This window comes from Limanda limanda, chromosome 2, assembly GCF_963576545.1.
Source record: "Limanda limanda chromosome 2, fLimLim1.1, whole genome shotgun sequence".
NCBI lineage: Eukaryota > Metazoa > Chordata > Actinopteri > Pleuronectiformes > Pleuronectidae > Limanda > Limanda limanda.
In genome coordinates this window covers 21,031,290-21,058,839 of record NC_083637.1, presented here as the reverse complement: position 1 = coordinate 21,058,839, position 27,550 = coordinate 21,031,290, and the positions used below count along the sequence as shown (strand labels likewise).

Below are 27,550 nucleotides of genomic sequence, written 5' to 3'. Positions count from 1 at the left end.
AAAATAATCATAAGAGGAGTCATCGTTCAAAATGTATGAATTTTTATTTATTTATTAAAGAGTAACTATGCACAATGAGTAACAGACTCAAACTGTCGCTTAATACTTAAAAATGTAAACAAATGATAATATTGAGCACAAGAGAAAAATCACCACCGTAGCACTGTTCAGTTTTCCTCTTCTTATCTCACCACTGTCTGCCATTCACTCGTTTCCCCTCGATCACATGAAACTTTTCATATTCTTCAAGTTTTGAACAAATCCTTTAATACAGTGGTGTGGCTGTCATATGTTTTCCAGTGCAGAGAATCTGTTTTTTCTAATGTCTGATTTCCAAAATCCCTAACCTTTGCATGTTTGCAGCTTACGGACAAACGACAGAGTACCCACATCTGACAGAGGGGTTTGGTCTGTTGAGGCGCAAACTGTCAGGATTGGTTGCAGGGTTAAACCTAACAATAGTTATTACACCCCAGAGATAAAGGAAACACCCATCCAAGATTTTGATACGACACAGAGCACCCGTAATGATAATCTGTCATCACACCATACCCTGGATTTTGGGTTTTTTTGGACTGTAAAGCATCGCAAGCACAACTCTAACTGAGGTGGTCCCTGTTTATGTGAAGTCAGACTTATTCACTTGCTCTGGATACGAGAAATGCTCCTTAGTTTCTGCTTATCGAAGAGATCGGATAGAGATCAGAATTTGGCAACACCACTTGAAGATAGACGGCTCTGATGCAGACTGAATGAGAGAGAGAGAGAGCACGTGTATCATTACATTTAGTTTGAGTTGCTGGAAATGAAACGAGGAGGATTTCTGTCAGTCAAGCCGATGGAAAAGACCTGAAATAAAAGAAAACTTCAAAACACGGCTGCCTCCTCGAGATTATGCTGGTTGATCACAGATACATATTCAGCTCCGTTTGGCACACATACGTTTTGTTCACTCCACTGGTAACACTTTTTTTTTGTTGATTTGACATCAAACGACTGCTAATGTACACAATATCCACATTGGCGTTAGCTCAGGTCTAAAAATCCCCCATCGCACATGTTACTGTAACAGATTCAACCTTTAGATACCGTTCGAGCACAGAAGCTGTAAGACCATCTCCTCCATGCTTTGGGGGGGCGAGGCTACAGGATCATTTGCAGGAACGTTTCTTTATACAACAGAATTTGGGTTGAAGCTCCACGTGTATATAATCCCACAACACTGAAACAGTCCTCTGCAGTCCTTTACACATTGATCTGACGGCATGCTTTTCTGCACACACACACTAAAGTGCTGACAGTCAAGGTGTGCGGCCCGGAGGAAAGCATGCAATATATATTTCCAACGAACTTTCATCGATCCAGTCCCTACGTTAACTTCATCTTTCTTGTGTCCCTTCTCATCGGTCTGCGGATCCGTTTTAAAGAGGGCAGAGAGCGAGTAAAACAACAAGCCAGCGTAACAGACTGCACGTCTCATACGGACACAGAGCAAACACAAGATTTTTTTTGTTTTCTTTTTGACAATAACGGACACAATTTGAAAAAAACAAAAACCGTCAAGTTTCATTCGTCAACTCCACAAAAAACAAATCGCCTTCGTGTGCTTTTGATGCATGTTGCTATCTGTCTTCTACATTCCTCGGCAGCCTTACAAACATTGTTGTTTCAACGGAGTGCTCGGATTCCTCTCCCCACCATGGTACAGTATAGGCACTGTGCTGGACAATGTCAAGGACACCAAGAACAAAATGACCCAAAAAAAGACAACTTGGGTGTCGATTTTGATATTAGAGTTAAAATTTGTAAAAATCATCTTGCATGATAGTTTGTTTTTGACTGAAATAAACTGGATTGTATTTTTCTTTTACCATCACTCGCATTATAAAACTTGAGATTGTGAGAGTTTTGACCCTGAATAAAAAAAGTAGTCAGTCAGTCTGTCTTTAAGCAGTTGGCAGTGAATGATCCAAACCTGTTTCAGTTTGTCTTATGCTGCCCTGATTTCACACACACAGTCCCACTGACTACTGCTAACTATTCTAGAAACAGGATTTAAAAAATATAGAGATGTCTGGTCCTGTCGTCCCCGACGCATTGTCCATTGAGTGAGTTGCAGGGGTACAGGCTTTCCAGTCTGACGCAGCATAATAAATGTGCTGCTGCTTCAAGTGTTCTTTTTTTTTTTTTCTTTCTCTCCATCCACCTAGTGAAGGAGAAGCACCAGTCTCCAGCCCCCACAGGAATATCTCCTCATCTTAAATATATTTATATACGTCTTGCATTGATTTGCATTGAGTTTTCATAGTTTCAGTGTCTGTCGCGATACCTGCAGGTCTCTGCCTTTTCAAAAGGCTGTGCGCTGAAATGCAGGTCCACTGAGAAATGATGACAATTAAAAAAAGACTACAAAATAGAAATCAAAAATGAAAGCTGTTCATCTCCCCCCTCAGTTTAGTGGTCCATATCTTCTGGGACTGGGGGGGAGGGAGGTTGAAGCTGAGCAACAACCCACTGACGGTTTGATGTCCAATCAGACGCAGCTCTCCCGAGTTGTGCTGTTTTTGAGAAAGGAGTTCAGCTGGGAAAAGTCCACTACCACAGCGTCCCTCTTGCTCAGGTGGATGTCTTTCAAATGGTCCTCGTCACTTTGGTCCTTGGCGAAATTTACAAACACCTGTAGAAAAGTAAGGAGACGAAAAGGAAATGAGTCTCTGTTCGAATCAAAGATGAAACCAAGTTATAGTCAATACTTTGGGCGTGTGTGCTTACTTGGTCTAGAGTGGTCTGAGAGACTGAGTAGTCCTCTATGCTGAGCGCCTCCTTGTTCTGGGAGAGCAGGGAGAAGATGCGGGCGAGGGAGGTGAGGGACGAGGGCAGCTGGTACTGCAGCATGTTGCGGTGCTTCTCCTTCAACGTGCTGCCTGGGAGCTCGTGCTCTATGAACCCCATCACCGGCCGAAGGTCTGGGTCCGGCCCGGCCACCCGCAGGATGATGGTGTAGCCATCACCAAATCTGATGGAAAAGAAAAGAAGGATGAAGAATTAAAAGAAGAAGAAGACTCTTTCTCCAGTTTCTCATGATATGCAATTTCCTCTGCCTAGAATTGTGTTTTCATCTTCTTAGTTTGCTCGTCTGTTAGTGAGCAGGATTGCGTGAAACCGACTGGATGGATTACCATGAAACGTAGTGGAATGATGCATTATGGGTCAGAGAAGGACCCACATTTTTTTAGATGTATTTGTATTGCAAGTCTATTTGATACGGCTGTGGTGAGGGTTCCTACCTGTTCTTGAGGTGCTGTACGCTGCCCAGACAGCGGAACCTGCCGTTGACCATGATGGCCATCCTGGTGCAAAGGGCCTCACACTCCTCCATGCTGTAAACAAGAACACACCAAGATTAGGATTATCATATATAAATTAACAGGGGGAATAATCAAGGAATAATATCTTGGATGCAGTATTAAGAAAATACTGCATGGTGTATCGAAATACACATTTGTATGTGGATTTAACGGTTGTAGTTCAGATCCCTGGTCTAACCTGTGAGAGGTGAGGACTACAGATCGTCCCTCCTTGATGATGCTCAGGATGGCGTTCCACAAGGCCCGACGCGCCTTCGGGTCCATGCCTGTGGTTGGTTCATCCTGTGTCAAGGAAACAACAGATTCTCAGCTGCTGCTACAACACAGCGAACGACACACAGCGTCTCACAGGAACCTGCAGCCGGGCTTTGTGTACAATAGTTTCTATTTATTTCTCCACTCACCAGAAACACGACAGGCGGTCCTCCTATGAGAGCAATGGCAGTCGATAGTTTCCTCATGTTTCCTCCACTGTAGCTGCCTGCTGACTTGTCCACATATTTCACCAGGCCCAGCTTCCGGATGCCCCACTCTGCCACCTAGTGGATGGGATGAATTTGTCAGTTTCAAACATTTATACATACATATTTTGACTGACTGTGTAAGTCATATAATGTATGATTATGTATGTATGTGTGTTTGTTGCTGACCTCACAGACTTCCTTCTCAGGCACTCCTCTCAGGATGGCGTAAAACTCCAGATGCTCTCTGCCAGTCAGCAGGTCGTTGATAGCATCAAACTGGGGACAGTAGCCCATGTTCTGATGCACTTCATCGATCTCTTTGGTTACACTGGAATGAGATAAACACAAAGAGGAGGATTATTAAGTGTTATAGAAAGAAAAGGTATGTTGAGAGGTAGAGTCTTGTTGTTTTTTTCTTGAAAATCTGCTCATTTACACAATCTTATTCAAGTCGTTTTCTCCACAGGGATTGGATGGAGTTGTTTTGTTCAGCATTGATTCAACAACTATTTATAATAACGTTAATGCTGAAAAAACCTTACATACTAAAGAAGCTGCATAGGAGAATATTGAATGCATCCTGTAATAGTCTATAGCAGATGATTGGATGTGTTGGTTATTCTGTTGTATGAGGTGTTCTTACCTTTTGCCAGCCAGGAACGCCTCTCCACCGGTCACTAGAGAGTCTCCTGTCAGCATTTTAAAGGTGCTGGTTTTTCCTGCTCCATTCACCCCCAGTAAACCGAAGCACTGCAGGAAAGGATGCAAAGGTTTTACCTCAAGAAAAGTGACCATCATGTTCGAATTCAGTCTTACAAATTCATTTAAAACCCATATTAAAGCTTTCCATTGTGTTAAAAAGGTACAACAGGTTTTTATACAATCCGTCTGTTTCATACCTCTCCAGGGGGGATGCCGACACACAGCCGGTCCACTGCTGGCTTCTGTTTCCGCTTGTAAATCTTGGTAAGCTGCCTGAGCTCCAGGATGTCGGTCTGTCCTCCTCCACCCATGATCCTCTGTCGCTCTCTGGCCACGTCTTCATCTTCTTCTCCAATAGGCTTCAGGTGACTGGTGGACGACCTGGACAAGCACAGAGGGGAAAAAGAGTTGCATTATAGAAACAGATTTACTGGAGGTTTTAGATTTAAAGAGATTTTAATCTAACATTTTAAACCTGCCTAAACACCCATAGAAGGCGAGTTTCACTCACCTGGCCTTAATGCAGAAGCGATACTGAATGAGGACGGTGATGATGAAGAAGATGAGGCCCTCTAGGGCCATCGCAAACAGATTCTTTCCCACCATGTCCCAAGCCAGAGGTGAACGGAACCGGTTTTCACCTAAAAAGGTACAGACAATTCCATAGTTTTAGAAACATTTTGTCAAAACCAGAAAGAGTAAAACAAAAATCCTCAAGCAGACATGGCCGTTGATAACAGAAGTGTGCTGTACTTACCAAATCTCTCCAAAGCATCAGACATTGCCTGATTCTTCACCATGTCAATCAGTCCTCTGCCCAGACAGAAGTGTGGGAAGATGAGGAACACGTTCTTCAAGATGTCGTTGATGCCACCGACCTCCTGAAACAGTCGTGACGTCAATATTTACAGTTAATATTTAATCGACATTGTTAGAATCATTTCTCTAACAAAAATCTCTTCTTTTGGACATTTTTTTCAATCATCAGTCAATAACTTGTCTGCTCCATGGCGACGCTACTTACATTGCTGCCGAACAGCTCCAGCACAAATGTGGAGACACTGCCATTGATTCCTATCAGTATGTTGACGCTGGTGAGAACCACGTAGGCCGTGCTGGGGATCTTAAAGAAAAATGAGGCTGGGTACATCAGAGGGGTGATCGACCACCTGAGAGGAAACACACAGATCATTGTTAGATGAGAAGCACAAGGAAACTTATCAAATGAAGAGAGTGAATTTGAGTCAAACTAACCCGTAGAGCAGCAGCAGCAGAGCCAGCACTGGCAGATTAGTGGAGGAGACGTAGGCGTCTTGTTGGAAACACATAAAGATAATGATAACCAGTGTAGCTGGGACGATGTAGTTGCACTGCAAGAGAGGAGGAAAAAACAGGCTTCAGGGCTTAGAAAAGAGCAGCAGGTTCCAATTTATTTAAGACTTTTCTCTTTTAATTGGTCTGACAGTGTGGAAAGGAACCAGTGGAAACAATTGAATTTGTTTCCTTACCATATCCCAGACAAAGTTGGCCAGCCAGTAGAGGAGAGGCTGCACTCCACTGATGAACTGCAAGTGTTTTGCCTTGTTCACTCTCTCCTGAATGAGGAAAACCACAAAACTGGCCGGGACGAAGGACATGGCAAAGATCACGCAGATGGACACCAACACGTCCACTGATGTTGTCATTCTGAGAGACAGAGAGAGAGAGAGAGAAGAAAGCGAAAGAAGGAAATGAGAATAAGATGATATTTCTCCAGAAAATAATAGGTACAAATTAAAATGCAGCTCAAAATCCTGATACTCACATTGCGACCTGTGAGAGCTGCTCCTTGGTGAGGTTGAGTGGGTGATTGTGGGCGGTGATGCCAAACTTTGCGGGGTCTTTGCCGGCTGGCAGACTTGCTCGCAGGATGCCGTTGTTCATCACGTTGAGGAAGGAGCCGATGCTGTGCCAGCCCTTGTTGTTAAACCAGATCTGGAGAAAAAAGAAGCGAATTGACATTTCAGTCCCAGTAACTAAAAAAGACGTCTTGAAGTACTTTACTAGCTTTGTAATAAGCTGAGTGCCATAAGTGAGAAGTGGAAGATTTCTATGCATTTTTTTCATTAAATCCTATGACCTTTTTCCATATTCACAGGCATATTGTGCATGTGCTTAGGCTGTGACTAAGGCATTATTTTTATGTGTCCAAATTCAGGATGAAAGGACAACTTCTGAGAAAAAAAAGAAGAAACTTTATGTGGAAGTGTTGTGTGGGAATGTGGTGCCGCAGCTGTGCTAGTGTTTAATCTTCAACAACGTGAAAATCAATTGTTATGCAATCAAATTACACAATACGACTAGAATCAGTGTGCACATTGTGTCTAACAGAGTCTTGTTGAAGAATTTGGGCTGGGAAGCTCATCGGTAGCAAACAGGGCCAAGTGCTGTTGTATAATCTCTTTGAGTGTGTGTGTAATGTGCATGTCTGTGCTAACCTTCACATTATTCTTGCTGTCCAATCCTTGGACAAAACTGGAGAGACTGTGAAAGAAACGATCAGCTGCCGCTCCCTGAGGGACGGGTGAGGAAGAGAGAGAAGGAGAGAGGGAGAGAGGGAGAGAGGGCTCTTTAGATCAAACCTACAATAACACCAGTCTATTACATCAAAAATGTGTAAAAACATAAACATGTTGAAATAAAAATGTCTTATCATGTCTCTTACCCTCTCCAGGCGGAAGCGTCTCCTAAGATGAGCGATTGCTTCGTCGAGATCGTCGCTGTCGGACAGAAGCTGAGAACCGGGAGCACCCAGCGAGAATCCTCCATATCTGTGGAGAGCAGGGTCGTTTTAACATCAGTGAGGAACCCAGACAGCACAGCGGCTACTCAAGTTCAATATTATTGATATATCGAGACAAATCATCTCGGATAATGTACCTGAACTCGTTGACGCCAATCTTGTTCTTCAGGCTGGAAAAAAAGAAGAAGATATTAAACATCAACAATTCCTTTTGTGGGAATAAGCAAATATTTAGGTTTGTCCCACACACATATCAGAGATGAGTGTTACCTCTTTCCAATAATCTGAGCGTAGGTTTTGACCAGATAGTCTGAGATGTTCCTGCCAGTCAAATTCTGAAGTGTGTCTTTGTCACTGATCTTCATCTGGAAACACAAGAAGGTCAAAACATAGATTAACATTTGTTTGTTTTTCAGTGTGTGTTTTATTACTTCTCTATTTTGATTATTTAATAACCATTATATTTTTGACTTTCTTAATGTTTGGTGTCACTTACATGTGGTGGTGGAAGTCCACCAGCACCAGCCGGACACTCGGGCAGCATTCTTTTGCGGCCGTCGCAGCTGCACTCGCAGAGCGGAGACGGATTCTCCATGGTCCAGTTGCCGTTTTCAAACATGTCCATCAAACCTTGAGCGACTTGTGGGATCGACCACTCATCCTCTAATGCAGTGCACGAGTTATTCCTGGAGCACGGAGAGAGATAAGTTAATAATACTCACCAAATCCAAATTTCTCTGTTCATTCAGTACTTATATTATGTTTAGATCTACAATAGTATCTATATATTTAAATTTTTTCTATTTCACAGTAAGATAAAAAGAAATAAACTCACAGTATGGGTTCCCCTTTCATGCAGCGTGTTCCAAATCCAGGTTTTCCCATCAGAGCTCCCAGTAGTTTGTTGATGTGGGCATTCTCAGGCATGTCATTACTATAAACACACACAGAAACATTTAAATAACACACACAGATGATACTAATCAATCTAATATCATTTCAAAAAGTGCAATCATGGAAGATTTGATTGAGGGGGAAAATGTGGTTTGACAGAAAACTGGTTGGCCATTTTATTTTGATGATATGATATTTAAATGGGTGAGTGGGAGGAGGAAAACGTGATCAAATGTAATATCTCACCTGATGAAGTTAAACTGTTCTCCGTACATGCTGGGATCTAGAGCCAGACTGGGGTACTTTCCAAAGGGAGGAACGATCAGGCTGAACACCAGAGCGATACACACAAACACCGCTGGCAGAACAATCTGAAAAATAACACAATTTATTACATTTATTACATATTACAACAATACATTGAACAGACAGAGTCCTCATGTGGTTTACTGTGTGCGTGATTAAATGTTAGTAAGAAAAAAGCATCAGCATACCTGAGCAAAGAATCCTTTTCTGGAGCGTTTAGCATAGAGGAATCGTTTCCAGAGCAGTGCAACAAACTGCTGTCTCTTCAGACTCCAGCCTTTCACTTGGTACGAACCTTTACCATCTGTTCCACTGAGCCAGTCGGTCTCACGGGACTCTGGAAACAGACACCGCAACACACATGAGCACACTAATCGTGTCACATTGCTAATAATATAACTGCAGTTACAATTTCAGTGGCACTAAGCATTTAAAAAAGATAGCGACAAAAGTGTTGCTATCATTGCACTGCATACTGGGTCGTGCAGTTCTAACTGGGTCACCTTCAGAGTCGTTGAATTCAAAGTCGTCCTCGGTGAAGGGCTTCAGGCAGCTCTGGTGGTCTCCGAAGGCATGATGGCGACGAGTCCTTGTTGGTACGACTCCATCTGCAGCCACAGGAGAGTAAACACATTAATTTCATTCTCCTAAAATATGTCTTTAAAAAAAATGTAAAGAAATACAAGTGATAGGTGCATAAATAGTGGAAATCTAACTATTGTAAGTGGAAAATGTCATTAATCTCACCTGAAAGCTCCACAGCGTCCACTCCACTGTCCTCAGCAACTTTCAGGAAAATCTGAGTAGGAAAACATGAGTTTAAACAATGGATAAACTCAAAGCAGATGTTTTACAAACTGCAGATGCTTAAAACCACTAAATGAAATGTAATACAAAAGACAAAGAGGCAAGTCACCTCTTCCAGGGTGGTGTCAGATATTCCATAGCTGGATATTCCCAGGTCGGTCAGTCGGTCGTCAAGCTCATGGAAGAGCTCCACAAAGGCTCCGTCTTTAGCGGACTGGTAGGGCAAGACATATGTGAGTTCATGGCCGAGATCTTCCACCAGACGAGCCTCCGAGACGTGCTTGAATATCAGGTTTGAGATGAGGGATACATCTGTAGGAAAGATCGAGAGATTAGTGAGAGGAAATAAAAAACTGTTTTTGTTGCAAAGTTAATCTTGAATGAGAAAAACTATCCAACTCTGAGGCAGCGAATTTAGTGTCAGTTCTTACCAATGGTGGTGGTTTCGCTCTCCGGTTCGCTGCCCAAACCAGCATCAGAACTGCTCTCTGATACGTTGTCCTCCTGAACCAAGGACAAAGAGGTTTCACAGGTTAGAACATCAGGCAAAAATATACATCAGATTTAATTTTTTATAATAAATGGATGCTTACCTTCTCTGTTTTCTTGTAGCAGACGGTGCTGGCAGAATTCCTGCAGGACTGAAGTGCCGTGTCGTAGTCTCTCTTGACCAGGGTCAGGTAGTAGCCTGTACCCAGCTGAGTCTTCAGGAAAAGGGAGGAGCCTACGCAGCACAGCTTGCCATGGGAGATGATGGCGATGCGGTCGCCCAGGATGTCGGCCTCATCCATGTGATGAGTGGACAGGATGATGGTGCGGCCTAACATCGGGAAAACACACATTGAGGTTCATTGGATGGAATATGCTGCTTCTGAGGAGGATTTGGCTTAAAGAGTTATAAAACTACAAAAGTATGGAAAAGAGTGAGAATAGTTTCATTTACCGGGTCTGTATTTAAGCAGCAAGTCCCAGATGCCCCTACGTGCATAAGGATCAACCCCAGCAGTCGGTTCATCCAGAATCACAACCTTTGAGCCTCCAACAAAAGCCAGGGCCACTGACAGCTTCCTCTGCATCCCACCTACAAAGACAACAGGAAAAAACTATGTTAAGAATGACATCTCATCAATTTAATTTAATTTCAACATTGTCAAGATTCAAACTGACCGGACAAGGTGCTGGTGCGAGACTGTCGTTTGTGCGGCAGCCCGACATCGTTCACGATCTGCTCCATCTCCGCCTTCACCTTCTCCTCCGGCAGCCCCTTCAGACGGCCGTAGAACCAGATGTGTTCCTCAACCGAGATGTGTTCCTCAACCGTCAGCCTGGGTCACAGCAAGTCAACAAATCACACATCTACCACAACACAGGAGGGACCATGCGTGCTACGAATCTCTTGATATGGGATACATACATGCTGAACAGTACGTTGTGCTGTGGACAGACGCCCAGATTCTGTCGGATGGTGCTGAGCTCAGTGCGGATGTCCTTGCCAAGGATGTAGGCCGTACCGGAGGTGGGCGGGAACAACCCTGTCAGGATTGACCTATCACAAAGAAGGCAAGGGCATATGAGGAAATCTTCTCAACTGAGTAGATTTCAAATTCCCATAAGAATTCTCGTGGGAGCATTGCACTTATACTGTATGATAAAATGTGTTTTAACTTACATAGTTGTGGTCTTGCCAGCTCCGTTGTGTCCGAGGAAGGAGGTGATCTGTCCTTCGTAGAACCTCAGTGACAGCTCGTCTACGGCCAGCTTGTTCCCATGGCTGTAGACCTTCACCAAATTTTCAATGTAAACACCCGGTTCGATGTGGCTGGGCTCCTCCTCAATACACACAGCTGTGGGTAAAAAAAGGACAAGAACAGCATTTTAGCAATGCTATAACTTGTTGTTACACAAATTATTTGATATCTCAACTTTCTTCTAAGTCTGAAAAATGATACTGAAAATCATTTGTACCTTCAGTGTTGCCCTTCTTTGACGGAGGGGCGGAGAGGTTTCTGTTCTCTTTCTCCCCGCACCAGTACGTCCTAGTGAAAGGGAAGTACCAAGCTCTGGGGATACCATACTGACCTGGAACAGACATAATTATTTTAGTGTTTTAAACAGAGTTCACTGAAACAATCTACAAGAACTCATCAATATTTAACTGTATATCATTGATTTAAATAACAAAATCTGTCCATGGCTCACCAGGAAACACAGCTTCGATGTACCAGGTCATTACTCCGTACAGAAAGGCATCAAACAGCATGAGGCAGATGGAGGTGGTTAGATTGTAGCTGTCGTCCTCCAGAGGGCTGGCCAGCAGATTGGACCACTGGATACCGACGCCTTGCTCCTCAAACAGGGCGAAGTATTCACATCCGAACCCAAAAGCGACAGGAGACAGCAAACTCTGCGAGAAGACGAGAGCAACCACAGTTCAGTCTGGGTTTTATGTGTGAAGCACTTTGTAATTTTGTTTTAAGAGTGTTGTATTGAGTGCTATATAATTTAAATGATTTCTTCCACACACCACAAGAAGTTTGGCTCCAAAGCCGACGTAGTCTTGCCAGGCAACACACAGCACATAGGGCAGGTAGAGAGTGAAGTAGATGATGCCCCCGCAGGCCGCTGCCAGGTTGGCACGAGAGAACAGGGTGCTGATGAGGAAACACTGCATGATGGTTACCACGCCGAACGATCCCAGGAACAGGAACACCACACCTGGATCACTGTACGGCAGCAGGTTGCCCATCTGAGAAGAGAAAAAGAGAGAAAACAATGTTTAAACTGGTCCCTGGTTGCAGCAGTTTGATATCACTTGTTTTCGACAAGTTGATGTAATTTCCAAACAATTCAATTGTCAGAAAAAGCAATGACTTTTTTCTATTTTTTTTGTTCTATTCCTGTGTAAAGACACCCCTGCATGCAGATGTGTAAGTCCAACACTAACCTTTAATAACACGACCAACAGGACGGCGCTGATCAGCAGTGGGATTAAACTGCTGATGAACCAGCTGAGCCAGAGAGTGCCGTTATTCAGTCCCATGATCCTCATGGTCTCCTTGAGCCGTGCCTCCTTCTCGTACACAACACCCTTGATGATGATGGCCACGGAGTACATCCAGGCCAAGGTCATGAAGAGAGGCATCGATCGACTCATCACCCGAAGGAAACTATGGGCACAGGAAATAACAGTCAAACAACCTTTCAAGAGCCTCTACAGAGAAACATTTAAAGTTTTTCTTCTCAAAAAGTTCACTTACACGTCATCGACATAACAGGGGTAAGGCATCTGCTGAATGTAGACGCCTGTCCTCTCCTTTGAGCCAGTGATGGCTCTGATGATTCCATGCTCAACGACGTCCTGCAGGTAGGAAAATCCACCCCAGATGTACCGCAGATCCTCGAAGGGGTCGGCTCTGGGACCAGGATCCCAATACCTGCAATACAAGATGGAAATGAATACATCTAAATCAAATCATACAAAGATTTATGAAACAGTAGGACACGGCCTCTTACCCGTCTTTAATTTTGTTTGTCCTCTCCACATTATCGATGTCCATGCGGATCTTGTAGTTGACATTGGAAGGCAGGTCGGTGCTGTTGGTACGGGCGATATCAGGAAACACGATTCCTGCCCAGAATTTCTGGTTGCTCAAGAGACCCATGGACTTGTTGACCAGTCGCTCCTCATTAGCTACAGGCTCCAGCTTGTCCAGGTTCACACACTGAGAATGAGAAGAGCAGATTTAGGCCATACATTACTGAAAACTATGACATACTCGACTTTAAACAGCACCGGTTTCCAGAGCCATCAGTATGCACCTGCTAATTTTGTCTGACAGCTCCAAAACAATTTAGTCGACTCCCTCCTCAAACAGGCACATGCTTTTCTCACAAATGTTTTTCTTGGACGACTGTGATCTTTAAACCCTATTACTCATAATCATGTGCCTTGTGCAGACACTAAGTAGTCATACCACAGTTGTTAAGTTGACATCCTGAGACCTCCTTCTATATTACCCTCTCACATATTTATCTGACGTATACATCATCCCTGCATACTGAGAGTGTGAGAAGCCAACGAGTTCAGAGAGCATAAAGAAAAACAACGTAATAACGCGTGACAGTGTTTTATGGTCCAGAGGCCTTGACATATATTTTGGTGGGAGAAAAGCCGGTTTACACACATTATATGATCTTAGTCAGTGGGTTGTTGCTACATGTTAACATTGTAAAATACATTTTTATGACTGACAAAGATACATGATTGACCTCAAGTCAGGGTTAAAAATTCTCTATCTGTAAATGACTGGCACACCACATTATCCACAGTAGACAGAGGAGACTGGTAGGAGTCTAGGGTCAAGGAAACAACATTATAATCATTGGTTATATTTAGAAAGATCATGAGTCTATGTGATGGATAAAACCATTTCTTAATCAGGTAATCCCATAACTAACATTATCAGAGGCACATCATCAGGCGTTTATATCACAGTTAGCAGCAAACCATGATGTGTATTTCAACACTCTCAATGAAGAAATCCCCCTGACACAGATAAATCCAAAAGTAATAATTGGCCATTCCCTGGGGCATGAACATTGATTGACATTTGGCAGGAGTCTAGGGGCAGGTTGTTTACGTCTTAGACTCAACTTTGGCACACTGACCCATATACAGAGACAGGCAGAAGTGGCACACTTGGCATAGCAGTGATTTAGTTTGACGAGGGATGGGGAAAGGAAAAGAACATTGGATTTCAAGGTTTTTAATAGCTTTGCCGAGATCTCAATGCAAGTGTGAAGTGCATTAAGAAACAACGAAAGATGCTGGGGGACTGTGTAATGCTCTGACCTAAATGGACAATTGGTATTTAACCTATATCTGCTCTATGGAAGATATTGGGTAAAAGCTAGTTGACAGAAACAACTTGAGACCCGTATTAAATGCACACTTATTGCCCCCGTCCATGAAATTGAGGACGGCTACATCGTGATATAATTACACACGTCTGCCACAAGTTATGCGAAAACATCATAACTCGCTCTAAAACAAATTTTCTTTGACCTCAGAACTGTCTTGGCAATTTATACACTGAACATTTTCGCTCAAGAAATAATTTCCATCACTGCACACACTTGTCTTTCTTGTTTACTTTGCGTGCGTTGTCTTAGTTATATATTTCATGGTTCTCTATGAAACTAACCTCCATGAAGCGTGAGATGGTCTGTATGGCCTGGTCGGTCTCGTTATAGACCTCTCTCCAGGTGAAAGCGGATCCTGCAGGTCTCCGGTCCTCTGAGGACTTGGACAGGAAATCGATCACATCTGACACGCGCCACTCAGTATCACTGAGCTGGGCGTTGAAGAATGCAGCGCTGGCGTTATTCTGCAGCAGGGTCTGTAAAAGGGTGAATGATTTATATTGGTTATTATATTCTTATATTTAGATCTGAAGGTAAACACAAAACACAGATTTTATTTCTTCCTGACACTGTGCTGTAGGGGTTAGGGAAAATGAAAAACTGGAGCATCACATTTTGACTTCAGGCATTTTTGTTTGGCTTGTGACCTTGTGTATTGTGACCTCTTTTACTAATCAAGGGTTTTCTCTAAATAATTGCCTCTGTTAATGTCACCAATGTTTTCTTTCCTAGACAGAGAAACCTACTTCATCTATAAAATATCGTACAATATATAGAATATTATTAACACTCTGATGTTATTAAAACCTAAACCTCATCTAAACCTGTCCCTCCAGGTCACAATGTCACAGTTGCAAAAATAAATTTAGAATTCTGCACCAGTGACCTCAAGTGCAGATGCAGACATGTGTGATGTGAACGTCTCACATTTACTGACCAAGATTAGTGGCAGCAAGAGAGACAGTAATAGAAGCATATTTTCTTGTGTCGGGGACCAGCTTTGTGCTTTAAATTGCTTTCAAAGCGTCTGAGTGTCAATATCAAATTTCACCACTGGGTGGAGGTGGTGCTTATGCAATATGCATAGGAAAAGTGAAGACAATGTAGAAACAAACTGCGTCACATCAGATGGAGATGTTTGAACTCGTCAGTTTCTGATCCTGCAGAAGAAACTAAATCTTTACATTCAAAAACCTCAAGGACAATCAAATAATCCTATGGGCAAGACACTGAACTATTGATTGAATATTGATATGATTTAATGCCAAACTGCCATCCATCTATCCAGTGTTGAATTAATCAAGTTTTATGCTAGTCTTTGTCCTTTTTAGCCAGATTATCTGTCTTTGTATAAGTTTATCATATTTGCGACTATCAGGGGCAGGATATCTTGTTAAAGTTGATGCCTTGTTAAAATATTCTGGGTGGCGGCGTCCACAGACGCCTCAGAACTTGAAAGGTCCCTCCTCCCTGGCAAGTCACATCAGAGACATAATTTCACTGAAGTCATGTGCACAGATTATTCTCTTTGAACCGCTAATGTAAACAGGAAGAGCCGCTCTTATGTGTGTACGAGAACAATGTCAGCGCCTCCCACTCACCCTGACTAAGTCCATTTCTTCGCTATTCTCCATGAAGCTCCAAACTTTGGGTCTGATCTCTTCCCACATCCCTCCAAGATCCCTCAGCACGCCAAGCTCCTGGAAAGTCTTATTAACCTGTAGCACACACAAAAAAAATACATCTTCAATCATTTGATGGATCTTAAATGATAATTCTGAAAGGGTCTTAGAGATCATAAGAGCCTTGTGTACCTCATGGATGATCCTCTGTGTTGCTGGTGTATCGGGGGTGTACAGGATCTTTCCCATGAGCAAGGGCTTGAGGGCTCTCCAGATCATCCTGGAAATGGGGCTGGACTCCAGGTTCCGCATCATGCTGTTACAATAAGGTGCTGGAAGAATACATACAAGACAATTTGAGTCAAGGACACCGTGAAAAATAAAAATCAGGGTTGAAATTAAAGGTGCTTCAGATTAGATAGCAGTGAACACTTACTGGAAGAGTTGTCGTAAGAAGTCTGAGGCTCGTTGTCGCTGTCGTTGCCGCTGCCATGGTTTCCGAACAGGGCCTTGTAGTTGTTGTCCTCGTACCAGTTGAGAGACTTAATTTTGAGGCCACCTCCCTCGGGGTGTCCGCAGACGATACGTGACACAGCCTGGTACATCTGGTTTGGAGAGCCTGTGGCATTTTCCGTCAGATACACGATCTCATTTCGCATGTCCTTCCAACTCTTCATACCGGCGAGCTGAGGGACGGACACACACAGAAATACACAAACATAAATGTGAGTGTTGGTCTGATTGTCAGATCAGTGATACTAATTCTGAAGCATGTGGGTGGAGGTCTTTTATGTCTGGCTTTATGCTGAAAATACAATATCTATTCTGCATTCTGTTATGGACAGCTCTTTGAATTGCCTCGCTGATGAAATGTGCCATACAAATAAACGTCCCCTGCTTTGCATGTTCTTTCAAAAGTGGTACTTTTTGAACTCAAAGATCGAATCAGCACATCCTGGAGTCCAAGTTTGTGCAGAGGACCCTCGAGGAGTTACTAAGATATCGGGTTCACACATTTGGAACAGACGGAGAGAAGGACAAGACCACAAAAAACACCGCCTGCGGCCTGCACCATAAAAATTATTTTAGTCTGGGAATAATGTCTGAGATCCATGTCTGTGAAGTTCTAAATGAGATCAGCTCACAGCTGCAGAACAAGGACTATCTGTGCGGAGTCTGCTGAATGTACTGTTTGTTGTTGGTTTCCAACCTTTTTTGTCTGTTGTATCACCACACCCCCACAACCCACATTTCAAGATCATTATTCAATACAGGAATCAGTTTTAACTGATATTCCTTTAATCCATGACCAGGACTATTTTCACTGTGTATCTATTACTGCTGGCTATCTACTTCTTTTAGGGTTCATACGCTATATTCTACATTTTTGTATGCACTTAAGTACCCCAGAAATCAGATCCCCTTGGGTGAAAGTACTCCATGTTCTGAATGATTCTTATGCGAAACTGGCGTGATCTGTCTCTCCTGCCCCCTCATCTGTGTTCAGACCTGTTCCTTTCTTCAGGGCTCTGACATGCCTCTTATACAGTAAGCCACAGTGTAAATGAAATGAATATGTCCGCATCTATATTTGAAAGACTATCATCTGTCACAAGACAGACAGCTATTGAAGGTTGCCATGTACACAATGAGTGGTATTACAGATTTGGAAGTATTCATGTGTTGCACTGTGCGATAACGACCCTCTGCACTCAGCTGTGCTCAACTGACTAAGATAGATCGGACCGTTGTTCCGGATCCTTTCCTTCTCCCTCTCTGCATGTGTGAATGTGCAAATATGTTGCATTTCTGCCAGATAAGATGATATTACACTGTTACTAATTTTAAAAGAATGTAAAATCATTCCTAAAGTATGTTAGTACATGTTTTACTGGGATTTACAGCTACATTGTGCAACAAACTTGTACCACTGCAGTTGCTACTGTGTTGCTGAAAAGGCAAAAGCCAATATGCTTCTATTCAAATACTGTTGTTCTTGATTACATTAAATGAGATTAGTTACACAGTCATAGGAGCGGTAATCCTTTTGCAGTGTTTAGGCACTTCAAAAAGCTAACAGATATCCCTCTTAACTGTAGATTCAGCCCAATTGGAGACCTAAAAGTGTGTGGAAGAACTGCGTAGTGTTTTTAAAAACTTAAACATAAAACTCTGCTGTATTCAATTGTCATTAATGAACGAGAGTCATACGAAGCGTTACATCTGGCTAAAAGAACAGGGAGTTCATTCTGATTAAAGGGGAGGTTACTTCAGGTCAAAAGACAAGTCAGCGCAAGTTCCCACAGTTTCTGTCTACAAACTGGTCAACCAAACCACACATGCAACTCTGACACTGACTCGTGATGGAGGAGGAATGGAAGGAGGGGGTTTGTGTTTTTCTACAATTAAAACGAAACAAGGGAGAAGAAGTTGAGTGCTTTTGTTTCCTAAGAATGAGCCAGAGGGTAGTGCATGGACTGAAAGAAAGAAAGAAAGAAGGAAAGAAAGAAAGAAAGACAGAAAGGATAAGTAAGAAAGAAAGAATGAGAAAATGTGTTTTGTTGCAGTGGAGCAGGAGGTGGAAACAAGAGCAGAAGGCAGGAGTGGAAGATGCGAGAACAAAGAAAGGTTATTATCGGTCATTCTCCTAATAGGCACCCCTGCAGGCTCCTCGACTGGCTTGTTACTGAGAACAGACTCACATGGGATGAGGCACCGACACACAGAAGATCCTAACAAGACATGAAACTGTTTCCTTGGTTGACTTCTCCATAATTTGTATTCTGCCCGTCAACAGGCTATTCAACCCTGTTTTCCTACAAGAGAAAGTGAGACGGTGCGTGTCTGAGAGCAGATTAAGAGAACTGCTGCGTCTCGGATCCCTCACACATACACACCACACACCACACACACGAACTCTCTGAGATCGTTCTGTATGCAGTGGCTGCAGCTGAGCTCTCAGCGGCATAAAACGGTCACATGCTTCCTTGTTTGTTCACACGCAAATAACTGCATCCGTTTGTGAGTGTGTTGTGTTCGACTAGGTGCATATCTGGGTCTTTGTGTCGCCGACTTTCTTTGGTGTCTGGCGGTTTGCGGTTATGCACCGGCGGCTGTCACATATCTGCTTGTAATTTGTACCCTCGTTTCTTCATTGCCAGGAGCTACAGAAGCTGCGAGAACACAAAATTGACAAGACAGAAACCATAACCTCCTTCTTTTGATAAGTGTCGAACCCTCGCACACCCCCGGGGGGCAAACAGGCACGACTCTACCAGCTGGGATACACACGTGTGAGTCGGCCGACGTGCTGACTGAATATTCATTTGCCCCTGCTGAAAACACTTTTGTGTGACTGGGAATAAAGTGTCATCTCCCTAGAGAGAAGATAAACTTGTTAACTTGGGTGACTAGGTGAGTAACACACACACACACACACACAAACACACAGGCAGACAGGCAGGCAGGCAGGCAGCATAAGAGGATTGTCCTAAAGTAACCTTGTTGCGGAGGTTTCAAGTTCGAGGTTACTATAGTTCAAATTTCCACTCCAGGACACAACTATTTAGACCAGAGCAGCTCAGGGGCCAGTCATAAATTAATTATTATGAAGTCCAAATCAGGCTGAATATTTTGTCAACTGAAGTAGGTTGTCTTGAGGTTACAAGAGTTCACTCCTGCTCCCTCTGAAAAGATACATCTGACTATTCCGACTGAAGTGGGAGAACAGATACATATAATTATATTTTTTTACAAATGTCAATAAATAATGGTTTAAGACTCTTGGTTCAATCCTCCATCCAGATATTATACATGACGACACTGATCAGGCTTTGGGAGAGAAAAGGTTGCTTGAGTTCATTTACTAACTCCCTTATGCTTTGCTGAGCAATCGCTCGAGATACTAACAGCAAGCAAAACAAAGAAGATAAATATCACTAATGAAATCCATGACGGTTCAAATTAAAATAAATTGAAATAAAATGATATGTATTTATTAGTTTTGTCAAAGGAAAAATGAATGACCTCTTTTTCCTCATGCACCATCCATCCTAAAGACCTTGTTTACAGCTTCGGAACGAGTGGGAGTTTAGACATTTTAGAGTTCAACCCTGCGCACTGCCAGTCTCTTGAGCTCAACTAAATAATCTGATTACAAACACAAACAAGTGTTAAGAGGGTTAACACTGCAACATAATTAGGACTCAACAGCCATACATTAAGAGTACGGATGTTTAACTGGGTATTAATTGAGAAATTATTGAGGGAGATTCTCTTTTTTAACACCTTGTTGCATCATTTCCCATGTGGCTGGGAGCTGGTGGTTGATAAACACTTCAGTTTAATCTTCCACAATGCTACACTCACACCTTCTCCTTATCAGCTTATAAGCTCAGGGCAATCAGTGTACAGAGAAGATAAATATAAACATGGGTCTTATAACAGGCGCTTGTATTTTGTTCTCGCGTTGTTCTTAGCACATTTTCTTTTCTTTAATTAAAATTTGGTGCTGCAACACGTCCATCTTATTTTGTTATGGCTAAATATAATTTCTTGAAGTGAAAAAACAGAGCAATTCGATTTCATTTCTAGCCTATAAAGTTGGTTTATTCTGCCCCTTTTAAAGCTATATTTGAAATTAGCTTTTTCTTCCCTCCTGAAAAGACATTTTGAAAATACATTACGGCCGCTCTTTTATTTTTTCTTTCATTCAGCAGTGAAAAGCTCTGGATTGAAACACAGGCAGACGGATGATTATTGCTTTTGAATGATAGGTTACGTGAGTGCATTTCTCCATTCTGCCAGTTCCACATACTGGCATTCATCTACCGACCAGCCGAGCAAAACCCAAACAATCTGCTCGAAGCAAACTAACACACACTGAAGAGGAACACAATAATTCCTGATTAAACAGATGACTGAATATGCCAAAAAGGGTTCCCAGGTCATGCCTGAAGTCCCACTGGTCAAAAATAAGCACAAAGTTTCCATGTGGGCTCAACCAGAGCTGGTTGAGAACTTTGGTCACTGTCTTTTGCATATTCTGTGGTTTTGTGTTTGTAAATCCTTGCCCTGTGACACAGTGCCATGCAGAGAGGAAGCGGATGTGGTGGAGAGTGGATACAAAAAATCATTGAGCTTAGGTTTCAACATCAGTGGTTTAGGACCAGCTTGTTGATGTTCTTACAGCTGCTCGGAAAGGAAATGCACAAATCACATGCATACAGCTGGCTCTTTATTTTCTGCCAACTCAGCAGAGCACGGGCCTGAGAGGAAAGGGGCTCTCAACGCATGTGTGTGTGCGTGTGTGTGTGTGTGTGTCGCTCAGCAAGGCTTTTGTGCCACTAACAACAGGAGCATTTCACACGGCCTGTTTGTTATTGTTTAAGCTTTTATCTCTGGTGGAAGAAAGGGATTCTTTGAAAATTAAAGCAGTGTCCCTGTGGTAGAACAAAATTAAAATGTGGCTGAATGTTGAACCAGTGTGTGTGTGTGTGTGCATGTGTGTGTGGTTTATTTACCTCCACAGCCAGCGCTCCCAGGCTCTCCAGTAGATGGTCGGTTGCAGCTGAGACCTCCTGAACGACTTTGGGATCCGACTTCACATCCTTCTGTTGGAGAGAAAGGGAATCATTAATGTGCTGCAGAGGTTTTCCACTGTGTCTTTTGGTTTGTGTACACAAATAAGACAATACAATTAAACTAAATCCACAATAATGTACGGGCAGTGGAGGAAGGCAGCCATGGCCAGTTACAGAATGGTTTTTGCACAACAAGAGACCTTTTGGTCAAAGGTGAGGGGAGCTGAGAAAGAACAAGTCAGTGTGGCTTTGACCTCCTGTGTTCCTGTCTGTCAAAGTGCTGTGTGTGGATGTGTGTGTGTGTGTGTGCTCTTGTCTTTCACACTAAGCTGTCAGCTGCTGGAACATCTGACACTCAACAAAAGCACACAAATGGCTGAAGACAGAACAGCCCTCTAGGAAGAAAGAAAGACACTAGAGCTTTCTACTTTCTCATTTGCTCACACTGCTGTCGCCCTTTCTCCTCCCACAACGACCCCTCCCCTCTCCCACAGACATAAAAACCATAGGGTAATTAATGGGAAAAAGTGGTATTATGTAACACAAGTTCGTTACTTAAGGAAAGGAATTTCTCTCTTGCAAGTTTGGACATAGAACAAAATGTATATGTACATATATACTGTATGTATCAGATCTGTATATGCACTTCACTCTCATACCTAGAGGCAGAAGTGCAATTAACATTTTTATATACCTTTAACACCACAGCGAGGACATGCGTTGTTAAGCACTGCTGACATGATTTATTTCTCGAGCAACGATAATGTTTGAAGACCGTAACCATTTAACAACTGCTAGCAAGGAACAAAATGTTTTCTTTTTCTATTTCCTGGCACCCCTCACCATTGACTCACGTGTCTGTTGGTCATGGGTTTTATCGGAGGTGGGGGGGGGGGGGGGGGGGGTCTATGAGGGTAGAGGTGACAATGGACAGGAAAGAGAGGAAAGAGGGTGGGGGAGGAAAAGAAGTGGATACAGAAAACAGAGTTCTGCAGTAAAGAGAGAAAAGGCATCTGCCACGTTTGCATTTTCTCTTTGGTATCTTTTGGTGTTTTGCACTTCATCACCATGTCCAGATCATATTTTCTCCATTTCTTGGAATATCTACACTGACTTCCTGAAAAAGACACCCCCATCCTGTTTATGCTGGAGGACACCCAGGGATCTTCCCGGAATGTGATGATGAAGAAACACCGGTGAATGGTGATACTGTGTATTTTCTAGTTAAAATGAGAAGGGATAGTCTTTCCGTCTTCCTCTTTCAGGTGCAGTGTCCCGGGGAGATGTGGGGGTGGTGTAGCACGCTAACAGTGGGTTTCGTTACAACCTGTCTGATCTAGATGGCTCTTGATCCGTTCATTCTTTGGTAGAACTCTAGCAGTTATGCTCGAGGGTTACACCCCAATGGAAAAATCCAAACCAGGCAATTATTAAGTATGCGAGAATCCAACTCTCCAACTGGTGAACAAGTGATACAGGACAGAGGAACTCACCCGAATAGGTTTGAGGAAGTCTAGGTTGGACAGGAAGTGGCTCTGGGCCTTGTTGAGCCAGTCGCTGGAGGACTTGCAGATAATTTCTTGAGTCATAAGCGACACATTGCGGTCAGCAATGTGGACAAACTCCTCCAGTGTCGTGCTGTTACAGAGGTCTCTGAGGTGGAAGCCAAAACCTTTAGTCAGCACCTGGATACAGGAAGAAAAACAAAAGCACAGCAGTTTAGATAAAGCAGAGAATTGTGTGAGAGTGTGAAAGGACACGAGAGGAGATAAAAACATCTCCAGTTGGTCAGGCGCTCAAATGTTAACATGGGTGTTAACATTTCGGCACAAGGGATTGATGAATTCATCGATGGCTCATTCTTCCGTTTACAAAAACACTTCAACATAAATGTTGTTCTTGGAAACAGACACAAAACAACAAAAAAGTCCTGCCAGTTATATTTTCTTTTCAGGAAAAAGTCCCTAGAGAACATTATTTTACTGGGAAACTTAGACTCAATGTCTTAACAATAACTTCTGCATGTTGAGTAACAATATTTGAGTCCCTTTGGTGCTTGTTCCTGGCTCCCTCTTGCTATGTTTTTGTCAAAAAGATTTATAAAACAACAGACGATGAGAACTAGACAAAAATGCTCATAAAACCAGAGCAACCATAAGGAAAATGAATGTTATATACATTGAATATCAATGCTTGGCCAAAGCACAGTTCATACACTGAAGCTTGATTCTACTCAGACTCTAATAAAAGGCCATTTATCTTTAGATACAATTATCTTTGTCATTTAACCAATTCGTGTCCATCCTTGTGTTGTTGCATGTTGGAACAGATTACTTCGATGGACAGTACATCTGTGCCCGCGTCTGTGGAGTGACAAATGTCTTAGGACATCAGAGCGTTCAAGGACGGGACAGATGCTCCATTTCTCTGACAGAGTCAAGATCTTCCCACACATGTGTTTGTGTGTGAGAGTGTGTGTGAGAGAGAGAGGGGGGCACACTGACTTATCTTCTAAATGTCCTTGACTGTATTTTGCCATCATGTCCACCACATACAGTAGTGACAGCTGACAATCTTTAAAAAACATCATGGCTTACAGCCATCGGTTTGGAGGAGTCATACTCATCATCAAGCTGAGAATTCAAAACATATTGTTTCTCTGACAGATCTGTATGTCGGTGCCTTCGTGCATCTCACTGCTGCAGGATCATTGAACAAATGCTCCATGTAACCAGGAGCCCCGGCAACAATATTCTTCCATTCATTTTCATCCGCTTTCCTTAAATAATGTTTCTATCGACCATGCTGGACTAATGGATACACTTATAGTCCTTAAGTCTAAGCTGCATCCTGTGTGATCAATAGATATCTGCGAGAGAGGTGATGGGTTAACAGAATCCTATGGTGGAACGTGAATGAGTCTCTATGACTCTCTCTCCGCACGTGAGGAGAAATCAGGGGGGGAAGGGAGGAGGGAAGAGGGGAAGTCATGTGACTCCCACCCTCCAATTGTAAAGCAGGGATGGTGTGACGGGCTGGGAGCTGTTGTTGGGGTGGACCAGGGAAGTGGAATGAGAAAATGTGTGAGAGATTTGAGTGATAAATATGGGGCGTAAATAAGTGAGAAAAATACGAAATGAGACAAGAAAAATGAGGGTTACTGAAAAAGGGAAATGAGCGGAAAATCATCTGAAATATAATTAGATTTTCTTGGTGTGGGATGTGAAACACGAGGAAAAAGAAGATGGGAGACAGGGATTCTGTCTGGTATTAAGGGCTTATGGCAACTGAGGCCTGCTGCCCGACAGATGCTGTTGAGCCATGGTCACTGGTTTTGTGCACCAGCAGATCGGCCAGGCCAGTATGATTATCTCATATGTGAATGGGGCACAACAAAGGGGGCTTCAGAATCTGTTATCTCCACTGGCATTATGCAGCTCAATATCAGCAGAGGAGGAACTTGAGGAAGGATTTAATATTTAGTTTTTAACCTTGACTTAATCTTTATTCTTTTCTCCTGTTACTATACTGTTACTGTTGTTTGTGTCATACTGTACTGTATTATTTTTGTCCACAAATCAGTGAAAGATACATTTCCACTGATGCCTGCATGATTGGACAATACAGTTGGGAACCATAAGTAGGGAAGATGAGGTTTAAAATACATAAGGGATTTATTTAAGGAAAAGTTGGTAAATGTGACAGTTTACCTTCTCCAGATTGACGTCAGCCTCCACTATCTGTTTCAAAGCATGACGAGGAAGTGAGGCGTTGTGGTGCAGGAAGTGGGAAAGCGTCTCATTGTCTTTCAAAAAGTCCTTCAACTTGAAACCTAGAAATGAAACATATAAACTTATTAAATCATCCTGACACATCTGACACAAAATCCTCAAGATACAAAACATAGTGTCTATATTTAGTGACAGGACAATCAACAGAGTTCCCAGTGAGATAGACGGTGAAGATATGTGATTACTTTACAAACCAGTTTCATATGCAATAAAAGAATATTATAGCTCTTACAATCCTATAAATTCCTGAGCAGTGAAAACATCAGAGAAAGAACACATGATTTGAGGAAGAGTAATGACCACAGTATTTAATACATCAAGCTGAGAACAAAAACATACATAACTAGATACAATGATTAGCAAGCCAAATCATATTTTATATTCAAATAAGAGCTCTTAGAGGCTTTTGTTCTCCAGCTGAACCATTTCTGGAACTCACCTGAGTCAGCTGTGTAGCTGTACAAACACCCACACACACTGCTCCCTTTCCTTGAGCTCTTGTATCCAGTCAGGGGTTACTGGAGGGCATTCCACTTTAGCCTAGATACCCGCACTCTGCGTCTCCGTCTCTCACCGTCTAACTCTCCCCCTCCCAAATTTTCTCTCCACCTTTCACCTACTTTCAGTTCATCTTTTCCATTTTCTCTGAGTTGAATTATGAGTACATGTTTTCAAGGGGACCTGTTATATTCTATCCAAATGTGGACAAAGTTTCAAATAATCATCAAAATCTGTTTGAAATATGTATGCAATCCTTGTGAGACTGAAGGTCAGAGGTCTGACTGTCCTGAACACAGGATTTCTAATTGTGTTTTTCTATCTCTTCATCTTTTATATGGTCATCCGCTCCAAGCAAAGTCGAGCTAACAAGTATTTATTGTTCTCAAGCATACAAATAACCAAGGGTGCAGGTTTACAGCAGTTGTTTGTTACAGTAGAACAAATTTTATTAGCAATGTTAGATTTTCGATGTCATCATTTTGAATGTGTCCTGCTATAATCTTTGTTGCCTGGATATTCGTTCTGTCCACTGGTTCAAACATGTGCAGATGGATCTGATAAAATGCCCTTTGTGGTTATATTTGTTTCTATTAACTCGTTTTAGTTACTGGTAACCAAAAAGTACAGTTTGCTTTCAGAACCTCTACACTGGTATGAGGATGGAGTTGAGCTGGGTGCACTGGGTGCACTGGGTGCTAGGTTTTTAAGGAGGCCTGAGCTAATCACTCACTCATGCTGCTTTTAGATATGCACTGAAACCCGAATCTTCTCCTGAAATAATCCAGAAGGGCTTTATGTGAGATTCTACACGTAGAAGACGCAGATGATGATGTCAACTTGAAACTATGCGAGCTGGGAGCTTTTGGTGATATGTCGATTTGCTCTTGACAAAAACACATTATGCCAGCCGCAGAATTTAAACGTCATGTCCTGCCTCATGCCTGCTCTACCCAGACGCCACCCCTCGCCTGAATGCTTGGGATATTTTCCTGTTGTTGTTAACTTGTCTGACCTTGACAATCCCCTGCTGTGTTGTCCAGATATGAAAAGAAAACTCCAGTTAATAATCCAAACAATTGGGTCCGGCAATTTTCATGTCTGAAAAAGGCTTCAGAGGCTCAACTTAAGAGTTGCATAAAAGACATGTCCTTTAATCTACTGTGAACATTTTTCTTTCTATTTTTTGTCTAACTATCAAATGACGCACAGACACACACACACAAAACAGGAAACACTTTGCTTTTGGTGAACTGAGCATCCTTTGGGAGGAAGTGAAAGAGAACAGAGTGTGCCTGTGTGTCTGGGTGAACACAGGTCACTCTCCCTCGCTGCCTCCTGACTGAGTGAATGCTATTTAGGTGTGAGTGTGTGTTACACATGCATCCCTATCATTTCTGTTGCCCCATGGGACCTGTGTGTGCATGCAAGTCTCAGGGGTGAGCAACCAGGGAGTGCTAATAAGGTCTAATCAGTGCCTCTGTAGGAAGCCACAGCTCCCATGGTGCATTGTATCTGGAGGCCCTTGAGGATACACTGGACTGAATGGTGCAACCTTGTTAAAACGGAAAAAGTAACAGTTGGTGTCTGTAAAGGTGCTTGTGTTTGCTATCAATTGCCTTGTTTTATCGTACTCTGTGAGTGTTTGTTTGTATTTGCACTGCGATAGTGGATTAAACCTGCGCATTATCAGGCATGGAAACATTTTGAACTAAGACAACGTAAGAAGAGAAAATAATTTATCTGTGTGTGTTTTTCCTACGTTGAACAGTTGTGAGCCCTTTACTTACTCTTACACGTCGATACATGTT

At 42.7% G+C, this 27,550-nt stretch overlaps 1 protein-coding gene across 3 annotated transcripts in view; it reads right to left on the bottom strand.

The window, feature by feature from the left end:
• Positions 1 to 25: 25 nt before the first annotated feature.
• The window catches only part of LOC133017086 (phospholipid-transporting ATPase ABCA1-like), a 37,122-nt gene continuing 9,597 nt past the window's right edge, over positions 26 to 27,550 (bottom strand). For 2 of the 3 annotated variants that reach the window (XM_061083557.1, XM_061083556.1), the window contains exons 6-49: positions 25,161 to 25,282; positions 22,944 to 23,135; positions 21,391 to 21,480; positions 16,305 to 16,554; positions 16,061 to 16,200; positions 15,848 to 15,964; positions 14,528 to 14,722; positions 12,837 to 13,045; positions 12,581 to 12,757; positions 12,268 to 12,490; positions 11,848 to 12,069; positions 11,523 to 11,727; positions 11,289 to 11,402; positions 10,993 to 11,167; positions 10,738 to 10,869; positions 10,491 to 10,648; positions 10,267 to 10,404; positions 9,917 to 10,143; positions 9,755 to 9,827; positions 9,433 to 9,635; positions 9,264 to 9,315; positions 9,020 to 9,124; positions 8,705 to 8,853; positions 8,457 to 8,581; positions 8,152 to 8,250; positions 7,813 to 8,002; positions 7,587 to 7,681; positions 7,454 to 7,486; positions 7,239 to 7,344; positions 7,012 to 7,086; positions 6,339 to 6,508; positions 6,043 to 6,220; positions 5,789 to 5,904; positions 5,559 to 5,703; positions 5,292 to 5,415; positions 5,046 to 5,175; positions 4,732 to 4,915; positions 4,476 to 4,582; positions 4,019 to 4,160; positions 3,773 to 3,907; positions 3,547 to 3,650; positions 3,288 to 3,380; positions 2,773 to 3,016; positions 26 to 2,677 (exon numbers count right to left, since the gene is read on the bottom strand). In XM_061083557.1, the coding sequence (XP_060939540.1) occupies positions 2,534 to 2,677; positions 2,773 to 3,016; positions 3,288 to 3,380; positions 3,547 to 3,650; positions 3,773 to 3,907; positions 4,019 to 4,160; positions 4,476 to 4,582; positions 4,732 to 4,915; positions 5,046 to 5,175; positions 5,292 to 5,415; positions 5,559 to 5,703; positions 5,789 to 5,904; positions 6,043 to 6,220; positions 6,339 to 6,508; positions 7,012 to 7,086; positions 7,239 to 7,344; positions 7,454 to 7,486; positions 7,587 to 7,681; positions 7,813 to 8,002; positions 8,152 to 8,250; positions 8,457 to 8,581; positions 8,705 to 8,853; positions 9,020 to 9,124; positions 9,264 to 9,315; positions 9,433 to 9,635; positions 9,755 to 9,827; positions 9,917 to 10,143; positions 10,267 to 10,404; positions 10,491 to 10,648; positions 10,738 to 10,869; positions 10,993 to 11,167; positions 11,289 to 11,402; positions 11,523 to 11,727; positions 11,848 to 12,069; positions 12,268 to 12,490; positions 12,581 to 12,757; positions 12,837 to 13,045; positions 14,528 to 14,722; positions 15,848 to 15,964; positions 16,061 to 16,200; positions 16,305 to 16,554; positions 21,391 to 21,480; positions 22,944 to 23,135; positions 25,161 to 25,282 (6,407 nt within the window). In that variant the 3' untranslated portion in view covers positions 26 to 2,533. Of the gene's footprint in view, positions 2,678 to 2,772; positions 3,017 to 3,287; positions 3,381 to 3,546; positions 3,651 to 3,772; positions 3,908 to 4,018; positions 4,161 to 4,475; positions 4,583 to 4,731; positions 4,916 to 5,045; positions 5,176 to 5,291; positions 5,416 to 5,558; positions 5,704 to 5,788; positions 5,905 to 6,042; positions 6,221 to 6,338; positions 6,509 to 7,011; positions 7,087 to 7,238; positions 7,345 to 7,453; positions 7,487 to 7,586; positions 7,682 to 7,812; positions 8,003 to 8,151; positions 8,251 to 8,456; positions 8,582 to 8,704; positions 8,854 to 9,019; positions 9,125 to 9,263; positions 9,316 to 9,432; positions 9,636 to 9,754; positions 9,828 to 9,916; positions 10,144 to 10,266; positions 10,405 to 10,490; positions 10,649 to 10,737; positions 10,870 to 10,992; positions 11,168 to 11,288; positions 11,403 to 11,522; positions 11,728 to 11,847; positions 12,070 to 12,267; positions 12,491 to 12,580; positions 12,758 to 12,836; positions 13,046 to 14,527; positions 14,723 to 15,847; positions 15,965 to 16,060; positions 16,201 to 16,304; positions 16,555 to 21,390; positions 21,481 to 22,943; positions 23,136 to 25,160; positions 25,283 to 27,550 lie in introns of those variants that run through there. The other variant, XM_061083558.1, reaches the window with a different exon arrangement.